At 43.4% G+C, this 15,549-nt stretch overlaps 1 protein-coding gene across 4 annotated transcripts in view; it reads right to left on the bottom strand.

Moving 5' to 3' along the window:
• Positions 1 to 15,549, bottom strand: part of SRGAP1 (SLIT-ROBO Rho GTPase activating protein 1) — a 319,306-nt gene that overhangs the window by 76,067 nt on the left and 227,690 nt on the right. For all 4 annotated transcript variants that reach the window (XR_007919699.2, XM_070052569.1, XM_002711308.5 and 1 more), the window contains exons 7-8: positions 8,769 to 8,990; positions 5,463 to 5,564 (exon numbers count right to left, since the gene is read on the bottom strand). Coding sequence is in view for 3 of the 4 variants with exons in the window: in XM_070052569.1 (XP_069908670.1) it covers positions 5,463 to 5,564; positions 8,769 to 8,990 (324 nt within the window). In the remaining variant the exon portion in view is untranslated. The remainder of the gene's footprint in view (positions 1 to 5,462; positions 5,565 to 8,768; positions 8,991 to 15,549) is intronic.

Raw genomic sequence — 15,549 nt, 5'->3', positions numbered from 1 at the left:
TCCTATTTTTTGCTTCTCCATGAGACTTTTTTGGGGTTCCATTATCATTTCAGAAGAATTCACCCTAGTAATTCATATTTTAAGGGAGTGTTTACAAATTGCTGGTCTCTTCTGATTTTTGAAGAAATTCCTGTCTCAGCTATGATTCAATTGAATCCAAGAAAGAAAACAGCACCATTGGCCAGGGCTCTCTGAACGATATTTCTGCCCTGAGTTGTGTTTCACAAAACCTGTTTTCCTGTGGTCCACCTCGACTCTGATTTAATGGCTCATTTGGGCACACCGGGTCCTGGGGATGGTCTAATGGACATTATCCTGAATCCATTTTTCACAGCCACCTACCACACTGTTTAGAGCTCTAAGCTGAGGTTCAGAACAGTTTATTAATATTTCTCTCGCCAGTGACCAGCACAGTGCCTGGAACACAGAAGGCTGTCATAGGATGTTCCCTGAAGGGAAGAAATGGAAGTCACCTGGTTGCAAATCCACGGGTGCCCACGCGTGTTCCGCATGCACCAGCCATGTGTGCTTTCCTGTCAATTCATCCCGAGCTCTGCCCTTGTCGTTGGGGCACCCTGCTTCTCACATACCCTCTCCAGAAATTCTCCCCATTCCCCTTGGTTTTCTTTTGGATCAAGATCTTCCCTTGAGTGAGACAAAGCTCATCCGAAGCACAAAATATGGATTTGTAGCAAAAGATAGCTGATCCTGTTTTCAATTTTGGCCAGGATGGAGTCATTTAAGTGATGATAAGGACAGTTATGTCTTACTTAGGCTTTTACTGTTGCCTCATCAGTAGAAGATTGAAGTCATGTCAGACACACGTAAATAGGCAAAAATTAAGTTCAAGGCCAGGGAGAAGCCCAGGAACAGCAATTATAATTCACTGGTCATCAAGCTTTACATCTTATACCAATTCTCCATGAGGAATTAATCACTGATTTACATGACCTGGAATTCTGCTGTGGTCTTCGTTACTATGGGAAATTTGGGGGGAAATGGGATTTTTTTCTACCCTAGGCAGGAGGAGTAACTGAAGTATGTCTTACTTCCCTAATTATCCATGCCATAAAAACTGTCTCAGATGTTTGCCTAAAGTCTTGCTCATTGTTGTTGAAAATATCTTGTGGAAGGAATATATTTTTATAACAGTCTGAAAAGCTGCTAGTGGAAGATTTTAAATGGTGCTAGGAAAATATATATGGGGCTGTCAGTTCATTAAACACTGTTGCAGGGTGATCGAGGAATCACAGGTTTCTCTCCTATGTATTCCCCTCAGGGTGGCAGTTCCACTATCATTTAGTTGTTTCCTATGTGAGAAGATTTCACGGTGAGGATGGAAGTGACATGTTGATGAAAACTCTATTTTCTGGACCAAAAACTGGCACAAATGGTCTGAAAATGGAGCAAATACTTAAAACCAATACTGTTCTAAAAATATGAAAGCCATGGTTGCTCTACTTAATGTAATTCATGTTTCTCTTTCTTTGGTTGTGTTAGATAAAGAGAGGAAAGAAGGACTTTAACAGAAAGGAGTTGTAATATCTTGGTAATTACTCAAGAGACAGACTATGAAAGAAAGCAGCAATGAGAATGACCCGTAAGCAGAAATTTCTATGACAAAGGTTAAATACAAATTTTCAGGGCAGTTTTTATGCCGTAGTAGGTTAAGCCACTGCCTGTGCTGCCTGTATCCAATACTGGAGCACTAGTTTGAGTCCTGGCTGCTCCACTTCCAATCCTACTCCCTGCTCATGCACCCGGGAAAACTGTGGAATATGGGATACCCACATGGGAGACCTGGATGCAATTCTAGGGTCCTGGATTCAGCCTAGCCAAGCCCCAGGTGTTGCGACCATTTGAGGGAATGAAGCAGGAAAGTGAATTCCTTACTTAGGGTAGAGAAAAACATTACCCTGGGATCACAAATCAATGATAATTGTGTTGTGTTCACATAAACTACTTGTTACAGTCTGCCTCTCATGCCGGACATCTGTCTTTGACTCATCCCTGTACTCCCATACCTGGTAAAATATCTGAAATCTAGAAGCACTCAACACATATGTATTGCACTCAAATGAACTGAACCACAGGAACAAAATGTCGTCACTGGACTCTCAAAGCCTCTCATCACAGAACTTCAGCTTCTCCATCAGCTCATCTCTGAGAACAACCTGCAGGATAACCAAACTGCCCTATTCCCCCAGGGCATCTGGATATACACTGAAATATCTTGTCCTCCTTCCACACCTAAGGCAATATACTGGCTGCCCAAAGTCTAACTTTCTCTGGGAACCCCACTCAACTGCAGCGAATGCTGTTCTGAGTCCAATGAATCATGAACCACCAGTCATGCTCACAAGAAACATCAGGACAAGCCACCGGATTTGCTGCTGCAGCTCATTTTTAAAAATTCACCCTCAAAAGGCACTGACTGCTTCTATCAGTTTACAAGGACACCATGATTCTCCACAGGAAGGGCCACACACTCAAAGAGCAGCAGAGGCCAGACAGGTAACACGAATATACGTGTCCTATGTAGGAAAATGGTGAGCTGAATGGAGAAGTCCAACACTCCAGCTCTTCACTTCATAATGCAATGCAGGCCACATTTGCTGGTTGTTGTTTTTTGTTTGTTTGTTTGTTTGTTTTGTTTTTTTTTTTTTTGTTTTTTTTTTTTTTTTTGAATAGGGCAAAACCTCTGGAGCCAAACAAAACAGGCCTGTGTGCTGCCAGTCTTGACCTTGTATATAACACACTCTTTTACTACAGTTTAGAGAATGTTTTCCAAATAAAACAGCAGGAGGATATAGCAGGTGAAAAAAACTGGAAGTCAGTAGATATAACAAACTGCAGATGTAGAAGCGGCCATTGTACGTGGTGCAGACGGAGTGCTGCTTCCAGCTTCTGATCCAGCTCCGTGTTAATGTACCTGAGAGGCAGCAGATGATGGCCCAAGTGTTTGGGTTCCTGCTACTCGTGTGGAAGACCTGGATGGAGTTCCTGGCTCCTGGCTTTGGCCTGGCCCACCCTATTCCCTTGATGTTGTAGGCACTGTGGGAGTGGACTAGCAGATAGAGGATCTCTCTATCTCAATCCCTCTCTGTTCTCTCCCCTTATCTGGCCCTCTGTCTTTCAAATAAATAAATTAAAAAAAAAAACCTGAAGATCTAATAGGATCCTGCAAACTTCATTAGGCAAAAACACTACCTCAAGGAAAGTAATACTGTTCTGTTGGAAGGGCTCATTTATGGGACTTTATCTAGAGGTCCTATGTGTTGTATTTCAAACACATACAAATGAGTAAGGGCTGGTTTGGTTCCTCTAGCAAGAATGGAGGCCAGAAAGCTACAGTGGGATCTGACCAAGTTATACTGGTATGTCCCAAATTGTACAATTGATCACTTGCAATTTCTGTTCACAACTGATCATAATGAAAGGACTAAGAGTCAAAGGGATCACACAAACAAGACTAGTGTCTGCTAATACTAACTGATAGAATAAAAAAGGGAGAGAACGATTCAACATGGGAAGTGGGATACACAGCAGACTCATAGAATGGCAGATGTCCTAAATAGCACTCTGGCCTCAGAATCAGCCCTTAAGGCATTCAGATATGGCTAAAGAGCCCATGAGAGTATTTTAGGCATGGAAAGCCAAGACACTCGGGAAAAAAAAAGACGACCTAAATGAAAGATCTCTCTCTGCAAGTGAGATCCCAGTGGAAAGAACGGGGCCATCAAAGAAGGAGGTACCTTTCTCTGAAGGGAGGAGAGTACTTCCACTTTGACTATGACCCTGTCGGAATAAGATCGAAGTTGGCGAACTCAAAAGGCTTCCATAGCCTTGGAAACTCATGACTAGAGCCTAGGGAGATTACTGATGCCATAAACAAGAGTGTCAAATTGTTAAGTCAACAACAGGAGTCACTGTGTACATACTTCTCATGTGGGGTCTGTCCTTAATGTGTTGTCCAATGTGAAGTAATGCTATAACTAGTACTGAAACAGTATTTTACACTTTGTGTTTCTGTGTGGATGCAAACTGATGAAATCTTTACTTAATATATACTGAATCGATCTTCTGTATATAAAGAGAATTGAAAATGAATCTTGATGTGAATGGAATGGGAGAGGGAGCCGGAGAGGGGAGAGGTGCGGGCGGGAGGAAAGTTATGGGGGGGGGAAGCCATTGTAATCCATAAACTGTACTTTGGAAATTTATATTTACTAAATAAAAAAAAAAGTTATACTGGTATGGAAACATGTCACTCTGTCTTAACAGAAACAAACATACACAAACTCAAAATATCCCAGGGGGATTGAAATAAAACAGGGGACTAAAGTGAATTTTGCTAATTCATTTCATCAGGATAAGTTTTTTTTTTTTCTCCCCTCTCTACATTGCTTCCTTTCGAGAACTATTTCAGGAAACACATGACTTCCGAGGGGGCTGTCAACCAGAGGGTTCTGTGAGCGGCATGATATCTAGGCTGGCCAATCCGAGAATCCCACTCTCTGGAGGTAATGGCTGGTCCAGATGCGTGCACAAATGAAGAATCAGTCCTGTTTCAGAGTAGGCTCTGGAGGCACATGAGATGGGACGCTACAGGGGAAGATGCTGTTCTCGATCTGTCCCCCAAACCCACCAACACACGTAAAAACTCGCTTCAAAGTGAGGAAAAGAGAGGGATTCCCGATAGCAGCAGCTGAACACAAGTTCACTGTCTGAGTCTGCTGCAGATACCGACCAGTGTGTTAACTCTGCAACTAGAATAAGTCTGATTTAGGTTTCTACAAATTACAACTGGGAGCCTTGACTAATACAACAAACATTTGTGGTTCATATTTTTATTTTAGGACCCAAGTGAGTTAATTTCAGACACAGGCAGCTGAACTGTACAATTGCTTCCTGGCTCAATATAGTTTTAATTCATATTTTATGTGCATTCTATTTAAATATAGTAATGGCAAGAAATAAACATGTTTAATTCTCATTCAAGAACCTTCAAAATATATTTTCTGTACTAATTAGATGAATAATTTCATGTGCAAGCCCCCAAATTTAGAGAATATAGAAAAGCATAAAGAAAAAAAGAGTACTAATTTCAAAAGTTAGAATTAGACTACTATGTCACCCAGTCAACATATGATACATTATTTTTGGGACATACAAGTGAATGTTAAGTTGGAAAATCTATGGGACATGTTTTTGGTATGAACTACAATTTATATAAAAAAGAGATGTTTTGCGTGTCTGTACAGTAGATTGCTGGTGAAGCATTCACACATGGTAGGATAGAGACCCTCCGCAGTTGTCCTCTACAAAGCCCACGGTGGAAGCCCTGAGAGCTGAACATGCTCTCAGAAGGGACTGCATACAGACACGTGCCTCTGTCTCGTGAGAACACCTCCCACTTCACAGCTGGATTCAGATTATAGGCGGGCAGAAAACATGCTCACCTCCTCATTCTCGATTTTGAGCGTGGCCAGTCGGGACTGCAGCTGCTGGTACCTGAGCATGAGCTCTGCCTGGACTGGCTGCTGCGCGCTGACCTGACACACCTGTTGGAGAAGCGCAAGTTGCAGTTACAGCAAGGCACCACTCACCAGCCTCCAGACGCTCGGCTCTCCTGTTAAAACGCTGCACGCCCGAACCGTGCCAATCCTCTTGAGATCTCCATGACGTACTTACTTTCAGCGGCCACCTCCAAACTTCGGCTTGAAAGGCAGGCTTGTTGTGCAAGCAGCAAGCATAGCACCCAGCTGCTTAGCTCGGCACTGACTGGGTCAGTGCAGCTGCAGGAAGCGCTGTTCTAAGCACGGGGCGGTTTTCTAGATGCAGCTCCAATGCTAGAGTCTCAGTCCTGGGACCGGCAGTGACTTGGGTGGGGGGCAGAGTGCAGAGTGCCAGGGAGCTCACTGGTTGGAGCAGGGCTCTGCAGTTTGTTGTGTGTGGATCCCACCTCTGCCACCTCCTAGCCACGTGACTGTGGTAAGCTACAAAACCTCAGTTTCCTCGTCTGTAAAACGAGGGTAAGAATGTCTATACCATGGTACTGGCACAGAGTCAGAAACTCAGAAAATGTGAATGGCCAACGCCAGCATCTTTCAACTGTGCCTCCCCTGTTAGGTACATCACACGATTTACCATGAACTTGAAGAGGCCACTTAGGCTTTGGATGTAAGGTATTTTGACCATGAATACAATTCTGGATAAGGTCAAGATGACAGCATTATTAAAATTGAACCAGAAACAGGCCGGCGCCGCGGCTCACTAGGCTAATCCTCCGCCTAGCGGCGCCGGCACACCGGGTTCTAGTCCCGGTCGGGGCGCCGGATTCTGTCCCGGTTGCCCCTCTTCCAGGCCAGCCCTCTGCTGTGGCCCAGGAGTGCAGTGGAGGATGGCCCAGGTGCTTGGGCCCTGCACCCCATGGGAGACCAGGAAAAGCACCTGGCTCCTGGCTCCTGCCACCGGATCAGCGCGGTGCGCCGGCCGCAGCGCGCTGGCCGCGGCGGCCATTGGAGGGTGAACCAACGGCAAAGGAAGACCTTTCTCTCTGTCTCTCTCTCTCACTGTCCACTCTGCCTGTCAAAAAAAAAAAAAAAAAAAAAATTGAACCAGAAACAATTTCTTCTCATCTTCCTGGTTAGAATAATGCTGTTGGCCGGCGCTGGGGCTCAATAGGCTAATCCTCCACCTTGCGGTGCCGGCACACCGGGTTCTAGTCCCGGTCAGGACACCGGATTCTGTCCCAGTTGCCCCTCTTCCAGGCCAGCTCTCTGCTGTGGCCAGGGAGTGCAGTGGAGGATGGCCCAAGTGCTTGGGCCCTGCACCTGCCTGGGAGACCAGGAGAAGCATCTGGCTCCTGGCTTTGGATCAGTGCAGTGCGCCGGCCGCGGCAGCCATTGGAAGGTGAACCAACAGCAAAAAGGAAGACCTTTCTCTCTGTCTCTCTCTCTCACTGTTCACTCTGCCTGTCCAAAAACAAAAACAAAACAAAACAACTAGAATAATGCTCTTAGCTTTCATGGGGTCTCTAAAACATGAAGATGAGTGCTTCCTGACAGAACAGGGCCATCAAAATAGGGAACAGACTCACTTTGTTAGAACAGTAACAAGAAAAAAACCATTCACATCCCACTGAAGTCTCGTTTGTGACACTTTATCAGCCCATGTTTAACATTTCCACAATGGAAAACTGAAACAGTAACATTTGGTTTTGGAGGAGAGATACTGCTATTTGCAATAAGCCACTCATCTTGCTTGTCAAAATTCATATGCTATTGACAGAAAAAACTGCTTACCATTTCTAATCAAGTAATTTGCTCTATAAATTAAACTAAACTTTTATTAGAAAACAGCAGGTACAGATCTGCATCTATCCAATCCACCTATATGAGTTCTGACACAGTAAAACTCTTGATATTGGTAACAAGCTGACTTCAAAAAGTTCATGGAAAATGGAATTAAAAGATAAATTTCTGGGGCCAGCACTGTGGCATAGAGGGTTAAGCTGCTGTCTGTAGTGCTGGCATCCCATATGGGCACCAGTTCAAGTCTCAGCTGTTCCACTTCCAATCCAGCTTCCTGCCTGTGTACCTGGGAAAGCAGCAGAGGATGGCCCAAGTCCTTGGGCCCCTGTATGCTCATGGGAGGCAGGGAAGAAGCTCCTGGCTTCTAGCTTTGGTCTAGCCCAGCCTCAGACACTGTGGCCATTTGGGGAGTGAACCAGTGGATAGAAAATCTCTCTGTCTCTCCTCTTTAACACTGCCTTTCAAATAAATTAATAAATCTTTTTTAAAAAGGATAAATTTCTTTTGGTGCTAAAAATCCTTTTGAAATTCGTGAATAGCTTTTCATAATGTGTATTTCCAAGAACTTTTTGATAATTCTTCAAAAGTATGGATATCAGTTTTTTTTTATAATAAACTGAATTTTTAATTCTATTTTCCATGCACTTTTTGAAGTACCTTGACACATCTTACATATCTTAATATATTTGGTGACTAAGAAAAATATAACTACAAAGAAATCTTCCATGAATATTATACTTACACCTATTTTTAAAAAGACTATTTTTATCATAGCTAAATTGAATTTTAATCTGTTAGTTTTATTTTGCACAGCTGAATACAAAGTGCTATACCACAGGCTCCATTGGTTGTTTTTTCTTGCTTTCTCCCTATCCATAGATAATATAAACAACTGTAACTCATAATCAGTTTAAAAAGTTTTTTAGTGGGGCTGAGGAAAATAGGATAAAAAGCTAAATTCACATAAAGAATCTAAGACATAATATATATAATTTCTAGTGCTCATTTTACCAATGTGGAACCAGCTTGAGTCTTAAAAATATGTTTTGCATTGTTTTTTCTCTCTTCCATTTATATACATATATTTTTCTTTTAAATAAGGGATCTTTAAGTCAGGATTACAAGGAGTTTTCAGACAGATTCTACTGGGCCAGAAAAAAAATTTTTTTTAATTTAAATTTGAATGTCTTGAGGTGGAGGCAGAACTTTCATCTCCTGTTTGTCACTTCAGAGTTTACAGTCAGGCAAGCCTGTGCCTTTATTTGTTTGGATGCTACAGGAATTTTGAGTATCTGACCCTTGCTTTTCAATGTGGTAGCGGCTGACCTCAGCATTAAGTAAAGAGCCTGTGCAAGGCCAGGGGGCAGAATACAACTGGGAATTCTTACAACTGCTGGGTTACAGCAGGGGAGCAGAATCCTAAGGGAAGAGACTTGAAAACCAATTACTGACCTCATCACCCATGTGAGACTGAAACTCAAACTTCATTGGTGGACAGAATGCAGCAGGGTACATCTCCATGAATCTCTGCTTATCGCTCCTGGGCTCTAAATTGTCAACTGCGTTCTCAATGATGTCCAAGCCTTCGTGTCGGGAGGTTTCGAGGTTATACTCCGCAGAGAGGTATGTTCTCAGGGCTCTGTTCAGACTTGCGTGGTAGCCAAGATCACAGCACTTAAAACATAAAAGAGAGCCATAAACAAAAATTAGCTTTAAAAGTGTTATGCAAGTCAAAAAGGACCACATATTGAATGATTCCATTTATATGACATGTTCAGAACAGGCAAATCTATATAGACAGAAAGTAGTTTAGGGGTTGCCTAGGGCTGGGGGATTGAGGGATTGGGGGATGATAGCTGAGGGGTATAAGACTTCTTTGTGGGGGTAATGAAAATGTTCTAAAATTGTTGCAGTGATGGATAACCAACTCTGTAAATGTCAAAGGCAACCATAGGTTTTTAATGGTAGGTTTATATGGTATGTGTGTTACATCTTAATAAAGTTGTTAAAAATAAAAGCAACAAAATAAAATACTGAAAGGGAATGATGAAAAAATAGCATTCAAGTTTCATTCATATAATACTGAGATTGAGAAAATGATTCATTGAGAGCCTTCTAGGCTGCACATATACTAACGGTAGTGTTTTGGATTTGCATATTTATTGAAGACTCAAGAATAATATGTACTCTTTCAAAAGTAGAAGAACAGATTTGAATCTGCCAAAATAGCCCATGAATGCCTTCCCTCTTTATCCCCAGAATAAAATTCTTAAATAAGAAATGAATGCCAAAGTCCTCTCATTGAAGACAGAATTTTCTTCAGTACTCCTTGGAACAAAAGAACTTGAGATTCTTCCATCTCCATAAACTTTAATTTGTATTTGTGCTTATTTTTTCATGTTATATTTTATTTTAAAAATATAACTGGATCAATTATTGACAGGATTTTTTATTGTACATAAAACTAGTACAAATCCCTTTAAGAGGAAACGTGTTTTCAAGGGTACAAAACCAGGTCATCCCTTTATTTTTCTAATGAACTTCAATCAATTCAATTTGATTCAACTCCCTAATTGTCCAGCAGCAAGGGAAACCGCAAGTGTCAGGGTATATGAAGACTGGAACACAGTGAAATCTCTCTTTCCTCAAGGAAGTTGACATGAAATGTTCATTAGTTTGCTAATAGTAGTAGTAGAAGGGTACAAAGGAATCAACGTTTGTGCAAAAGACGTATCCACAAGAATGCTGACTATCAGATCTGCCGTTATGAAGGTACATATGCAATTACTGTCTTGTCCTTAGAAATACCGAACTATTTAATTCTACCCTTTACCCTACAATTTTGCAATTGTTAAATTTGGAATTTTTAGGTAAAGGAATCTAAAATCCTGCTTTCTATAGTTTCATCTGTGCAGCAGGAGTAACAGCTTCCCCAAGAACTTACTAGAAATGTAAACTCTTGGGTCCCATTCCCAACCTACTAATTCAGAGTCTGAAGTTCAGAAAGGATCCAGGGGTAGGTGTCTGGCTCAGTGGTTAGGACACTGATTTCCAGATCAGAGTGCTTGGGTGCCAGTTCTGCCTGTACTCCTGCTTCCTACTAATATGCAGCCTGGGAGGCAGCGGGTGATGGCTCAAGTCACCTACATAAGAGATCTGGATAACCAGCTCCTGGTTTTCACCTGGCCCAGGCTCAGCTGTTGCAGGCATCTGAAGAGAAAACCAGCAGTTGGGAGCCCTCCATCTGCCTGATTCTGTCTCTCTGCCTCTCGAAGAAATAAATTAACAAATTTTAAAACATCCACAGGTGACTCATTTAACCGTCTGAGAAGCACTTCTCAAACAATCATCTAGTAAAAGCGTTCTACAGCTCCGTCCTTTGGGGGTGCTATTTCCCAAAGCGGGCAGCAGGACTGGGTTACAGATTCCTTGATGAGAAACATCAGAAGGAACTTGCGACACTGCAATTACAAACACAATCATGAAACGCAGCCACCAGTCTCGTCACTAATACATTTCCAGTGGAATCAGCTGCACTCAAATAGAGAATGATTCATTTTCGGTTAATTTAAAAATTCTAGTCTCAGATGACTAAGATAACAAAGTCCTCTTTTATTCCTCTTTCTCTGCAAAAAAACCCAGAATAGTTCTATGTAGCACATCAGAGGACTGAAAGTTATTGTATCTTCCCATAACACCTTATTTTGTGAAAACATGAATTTGTAAAGGAAATGGCCTCAATTCCTTGAGATGTGCCAGTGCTTCAAAAACATCCTACTATTCCAAAAGAAGACAGACCCGACTTGATTATAAGGAAGCAGATGAGACAAGTTGCTTTACTTTATGAGTATTGATCCCAATGGGACTTAATAAGAAATTGAAATTGAGAGGAAAGCAACAAGCCAGAGAAAGGCCTTTACTTCCCCCAGCAAAAACCAAGTCTCTTACAACTTGAAAGAGAAAGGAAGAAGAGCAAGCAAAACAAAAAAGCAAGAACCCTAACCCCCAACAACCTCATTGATTTGGAGCTCTGAAAAATACCAAGTTTTCATTATTCGCAGACTTAAGCAGCTCACTACTCAGAATTCTCAGTGTGTCTTCTTTGGGGGGAATGAACATCAAGGCAACAGATGCACCAGTGCCTGCTTCCACAGCCGGTGCAGTCAGGTGAACCCGGAGAGAGGCAGGGCCCTGATTGCGCTGTGGCTTCCTACCAGCCTGGGAGGAGCCGGCACGCGGCCAGGAACTCATCTGGAGACTGCAGATCTCTCCTGAACACTGGGAGCTGCGCTGAGGAGGCTCCTGGGAGGAGTCGTGAGGGGAACTTTCCTCTTCCGACCTTAACAGTGCTTGCCAGACTGGAAGGTCACTGAACTGGCACAATGGTGCTCCCTCTGATAAGCAGCATTTCTATACTCGAAAGCACGTTCCATTTAAACAAGAAACAGTGAAAAACATTCTTCTTCAAGGTCTCCTGAGATAGCGAGGCCAGTCATAGGATCATTCCCTCCCTCCCTAAACTAGAAGCTGAAATGACACTGGATATTGTTAAGATTCAAGATGCTTGGTTAAAAAGGTCTAAAGTAATTCTATGGAGCTTATGAATTATTAATGATGAAATGAAAAGCCAGCCTCTGTACAAAGAGCTGAGTTATAATCCAAGTGCATTTAATGATGAAAGTACATAAGAAACCAGAGAAATATTTCATGGGAACAAAGCAGTGTTATTCTGGTGGATGAAAAATTCTGAGTGAATACATAAAATTATGGATTAAAAATCTGGGGAGGAGAAGACTGTTGGAAGTAGAAGGGTATAATTTTGTTTTTGATATCTGAAGAGCTGACAAGATGGACTCTACTCAGTATCAGTCTAAATCATCACAGTGTGGTGACTTCCTTAGGCAAAAAGGTTGCAAATAATATGAAAATGAAGATTGAAATCCAAGTGTTGAGCACCATGATAAAGACTTCATCTTAGCGGGCACCGTGGCTCACTAGGCTAATCCTCCGCCTTGTGGTGCCGGCACACCGGGTTCTAGTCCCGGTCGGGGTGCCGGATTCTGTCCCGGTTGGCCCTCTTCCAGGCCAGCTCTCTGCTGTGGCCAGGGAGTGCAGTGGAGGATGGCCCAAGTACCTGGGCCCTGCACCCCATGGGAGACCAGGATAAGTACCTGGCTCCTGCCATCGGATCAGCACGGTGCGCCGGCTGCAGTGCGCTGGCCGTGGTGGCCATTGGAGGGTGAACCAATGGCAAAGGAAGACCTTTGTCTCTGTCTCTCTCTCTCACTGTCCACTCTGCCTGTCCAAAAAAAAAAAAAAAAAAGAAAAAAAAAAAGAAAAAAGACTTCATCTTGTCCCACAAGCTGAGTGAGTGGAAGGTAGCAGGGTAGGTGGGGACAATTGGATCCCAACCATTCAGAGAGACACTCACTATTTTTGTACAAACTGAAAAGTGGAAGGCTGCTCCTAAAATAGAGTTATCATGGAGCTGCATGGGCAAAAAGTGCAACATTCACGTTTGCACAACGCCTAGTGAGAGCCAGCCTTATTTGCAGGGGGCAGCCTTGGAAATGCTTGGAGGGCAGCCCCGAGCTCCCCACGACTCTGGGATTAAGCAGTTGTCATGAGGCTTGGAGAGGGGAGGCAGTGTGCTACCTTCACTTCTCTACGCTGGCCTCTGCCTCGGAGACCACTTCTGGGAGTTTTTCTCCTGGGTTTTAATAAGCTTGGCTTTGAACATTCCAGAGCAAATGGATACAGCAGAGAGACTGCCCAGGCCTTATTTTGAGTCTTTCTGAAAAACTGTGCAATGCAAGGAAACTGAAGTCTAAGTACAGCTAGATTTTATGTCACCCTGGATAGCATCCCCAGGGCCACAAACAGAAAAGTCCAGGCCTTTTACATCAAAACTGAAATGAAGTAGTTTTCTTTTCCATGGCTATCTCTTTGTCCCTCACTCTTTTGCTCTCTCACTATTTAAGTACCGTACCCCAGAAACTGCAAACACAATTTGCAAGTGAGGGGCATCTTGCAGTACCGAACCCAGATGTCTAAAATTCTACAGCAATTTTCATACACCTGCTTCTATGTCTGGGTTCCTGTGATCCACGGAGAGCAATTTAATTCTTGCTGCCGCCTTACCAACTGTAGCTAAGCATTTAGCAAAAACTATTTTGTATTTCTTTTGAGCAATGAAAAGGTCAAAGTGGAACATTTGTGTGATAGGAATGGATACGAAACAGGAGAAAGGAGACTTGAGGTTGCTATGCCTGAGCCAATGAGTAGGCTGAACAATCATTTGCTGCCTAATCCAGCTCACTCCCATTTACACGTGGACAGTCACTTCCTTCAGAGGAGCTTCTCCCAGACCCATTTTCTCCAGACCAAACAAAGCAAGCCCAAAGAAATACAGACCAGATGGTAAATGCTATGGAGAAAATAAAAGGTCAGAGGGACAGGGAGTGTTAGGAGGAAACATACTGCTTTATTATACATGCAAGTTGAGGTGTAGCAGGAGCGAAAAGAAGGAATCAGAGGGCGGCGCTGTGGCGTAGTGGGTAAAGCCGCCACCTGCAGTGCCAGCATCCCATGTACATGCAGGTTTGAATCTCGGCTGCTCCACTTCTGATTCAGCTCTCTACTATGGCCTGGGAAAACAGTAGAAGATGGCCTCAGTGCTTGGGCCCCTGCACCCGTGTGGTAGACCTGGTAGAAGCTCCTGGCTCCTGGCTTTGGATGGGCCCAGCTCCAGCCATAGCAGCCAATTGGGGAGTGAACCAGTGGATGGAAGATCTCTCTTTGTCTCTCCTCTCTGTCTGTAACTCTACCTCTCAAATAAATAAATGAAATCTAGAAAGAAAGAAAGAGAGAAAGAAAGAGAGAAAGAAAGAGAGAAAGAAAGAGAGAAAGAGAGAAAGAAAGAAAGAAAGAAAGAAAGAAAGAAAGAAAGAAAGAAAGAAAGAAAGAAAGAAAAGAAAAGAAAAGAAAAGAAAAGAGAAGGGATCGATCTCAGCAAAGCTCTGGAAGAAGAGTATTCCAAACAAGAATTCCAAGCCAGGGGAAGCTTGGAGTCTCTGTGGAACAGAAAGACGTCCAATGCCCTTGAGCCTGGCGAGAAAGGAGAGAGCTCCGGGAGGTGACAGGGACGGGCAGGACGGGGAGCACCAGCTCACACAGGGCCTGGCTGAATACCCTGGGGTTATTCCAAGGACAACAAGAGTCCTTTGGAGATTTTTAACTAGGGACTGACATGTCTGATTTGACTGTGGCTGCGTGGGAAGGGCATGGGGTTTTGGCAGGTATGAGTGGGACCTGGGAGACACCCCAGCAGCTACTGCGAGGCAGGCAAGAGGGTAAGAGGCTCTGTGCAGGCGACTGCAAGTGCAGGTGGTGAGAAGTGACAAGGTGTGGGGCGTTTAGGAGATGCAGACGATAGGACTTGCTCACGTATGTATTTATCTGCGGGGAATGAAGGAACTGGGATTCTGGCCTGTGCAACTGAGTGGACAGAAGGTGCCATTCTCAGGGGCATCAAAAATGGGTAGGAAGAAAGTTGCCTTGTGTATGGAGCGGGTGACCAGAGGGTATGAATGATTGCATGGTGAGTGTTTGACATGTTCCAGATGCCTATTGGACATCTGGGTCGAGATGTCCAGTAGACAGGCGGACACACAAATGTGAAGCCTGGGAAGATAAGCAAGGCTGGAGATAAAAATCTGGGAGCCATCAGGTGGTATTTAAGCCAAGGGACAAAGCGAGAGACAGAAAGCTGAGGATCATGCCTTCGGCGACCTTCAACATTCAGAGGCTGAGCCAAAAGGGACAAACACACAAGACTGAAAAGACAGAAGGAGCAGCCATGCTGCAGGAGGACACCAGGCGAGCGCGGTTTCTGCTGAGCGAAGGCCCACTGTACCTGCACTAGAATGAAGCTTAAATGCCAGTTACTGCAGTCAGTGAACTCATTTCGGTTTTTAAACACCCCAACTATCACAATGAGATAAAAACCCTGCCTAAGTCAGTTTGCATGATCACTGTAATATCCTAACTCATTTAACAGGATCTCTCTCTAATCTTCCTAAATAAGAGTTCAGGTCTAATGGGGAATACAGTATAATTTGGCAGGTTTTCATGGATAAATCTTAATACCATTATGTATGCGGAAAAGTCAAACTAATTAAGAAAACTCTGAACTCTGAATAAGTTGCTTTTTAATTAAAGTCATGTCCTGAGA

The sequence above is a fragment of the Oryctolagus cuniculus genome, chromosome 11, assembly GCF_964237555.1.
Source record: "Oryctolagus cuniculus chromosome 11, mOryCun1.1, whole genome shotgun sequence".
NCBI lineage: Eukaryota > Metazoa > Chordata > Mammalia > Lagomorpha > Leporidae > Oryctolagus > Oryctolagus cuniculus.
Note: the sequence above shows the minus strand (reverse complement) of the source record. Positions and strands in the feature narration are given on the sequence as shown.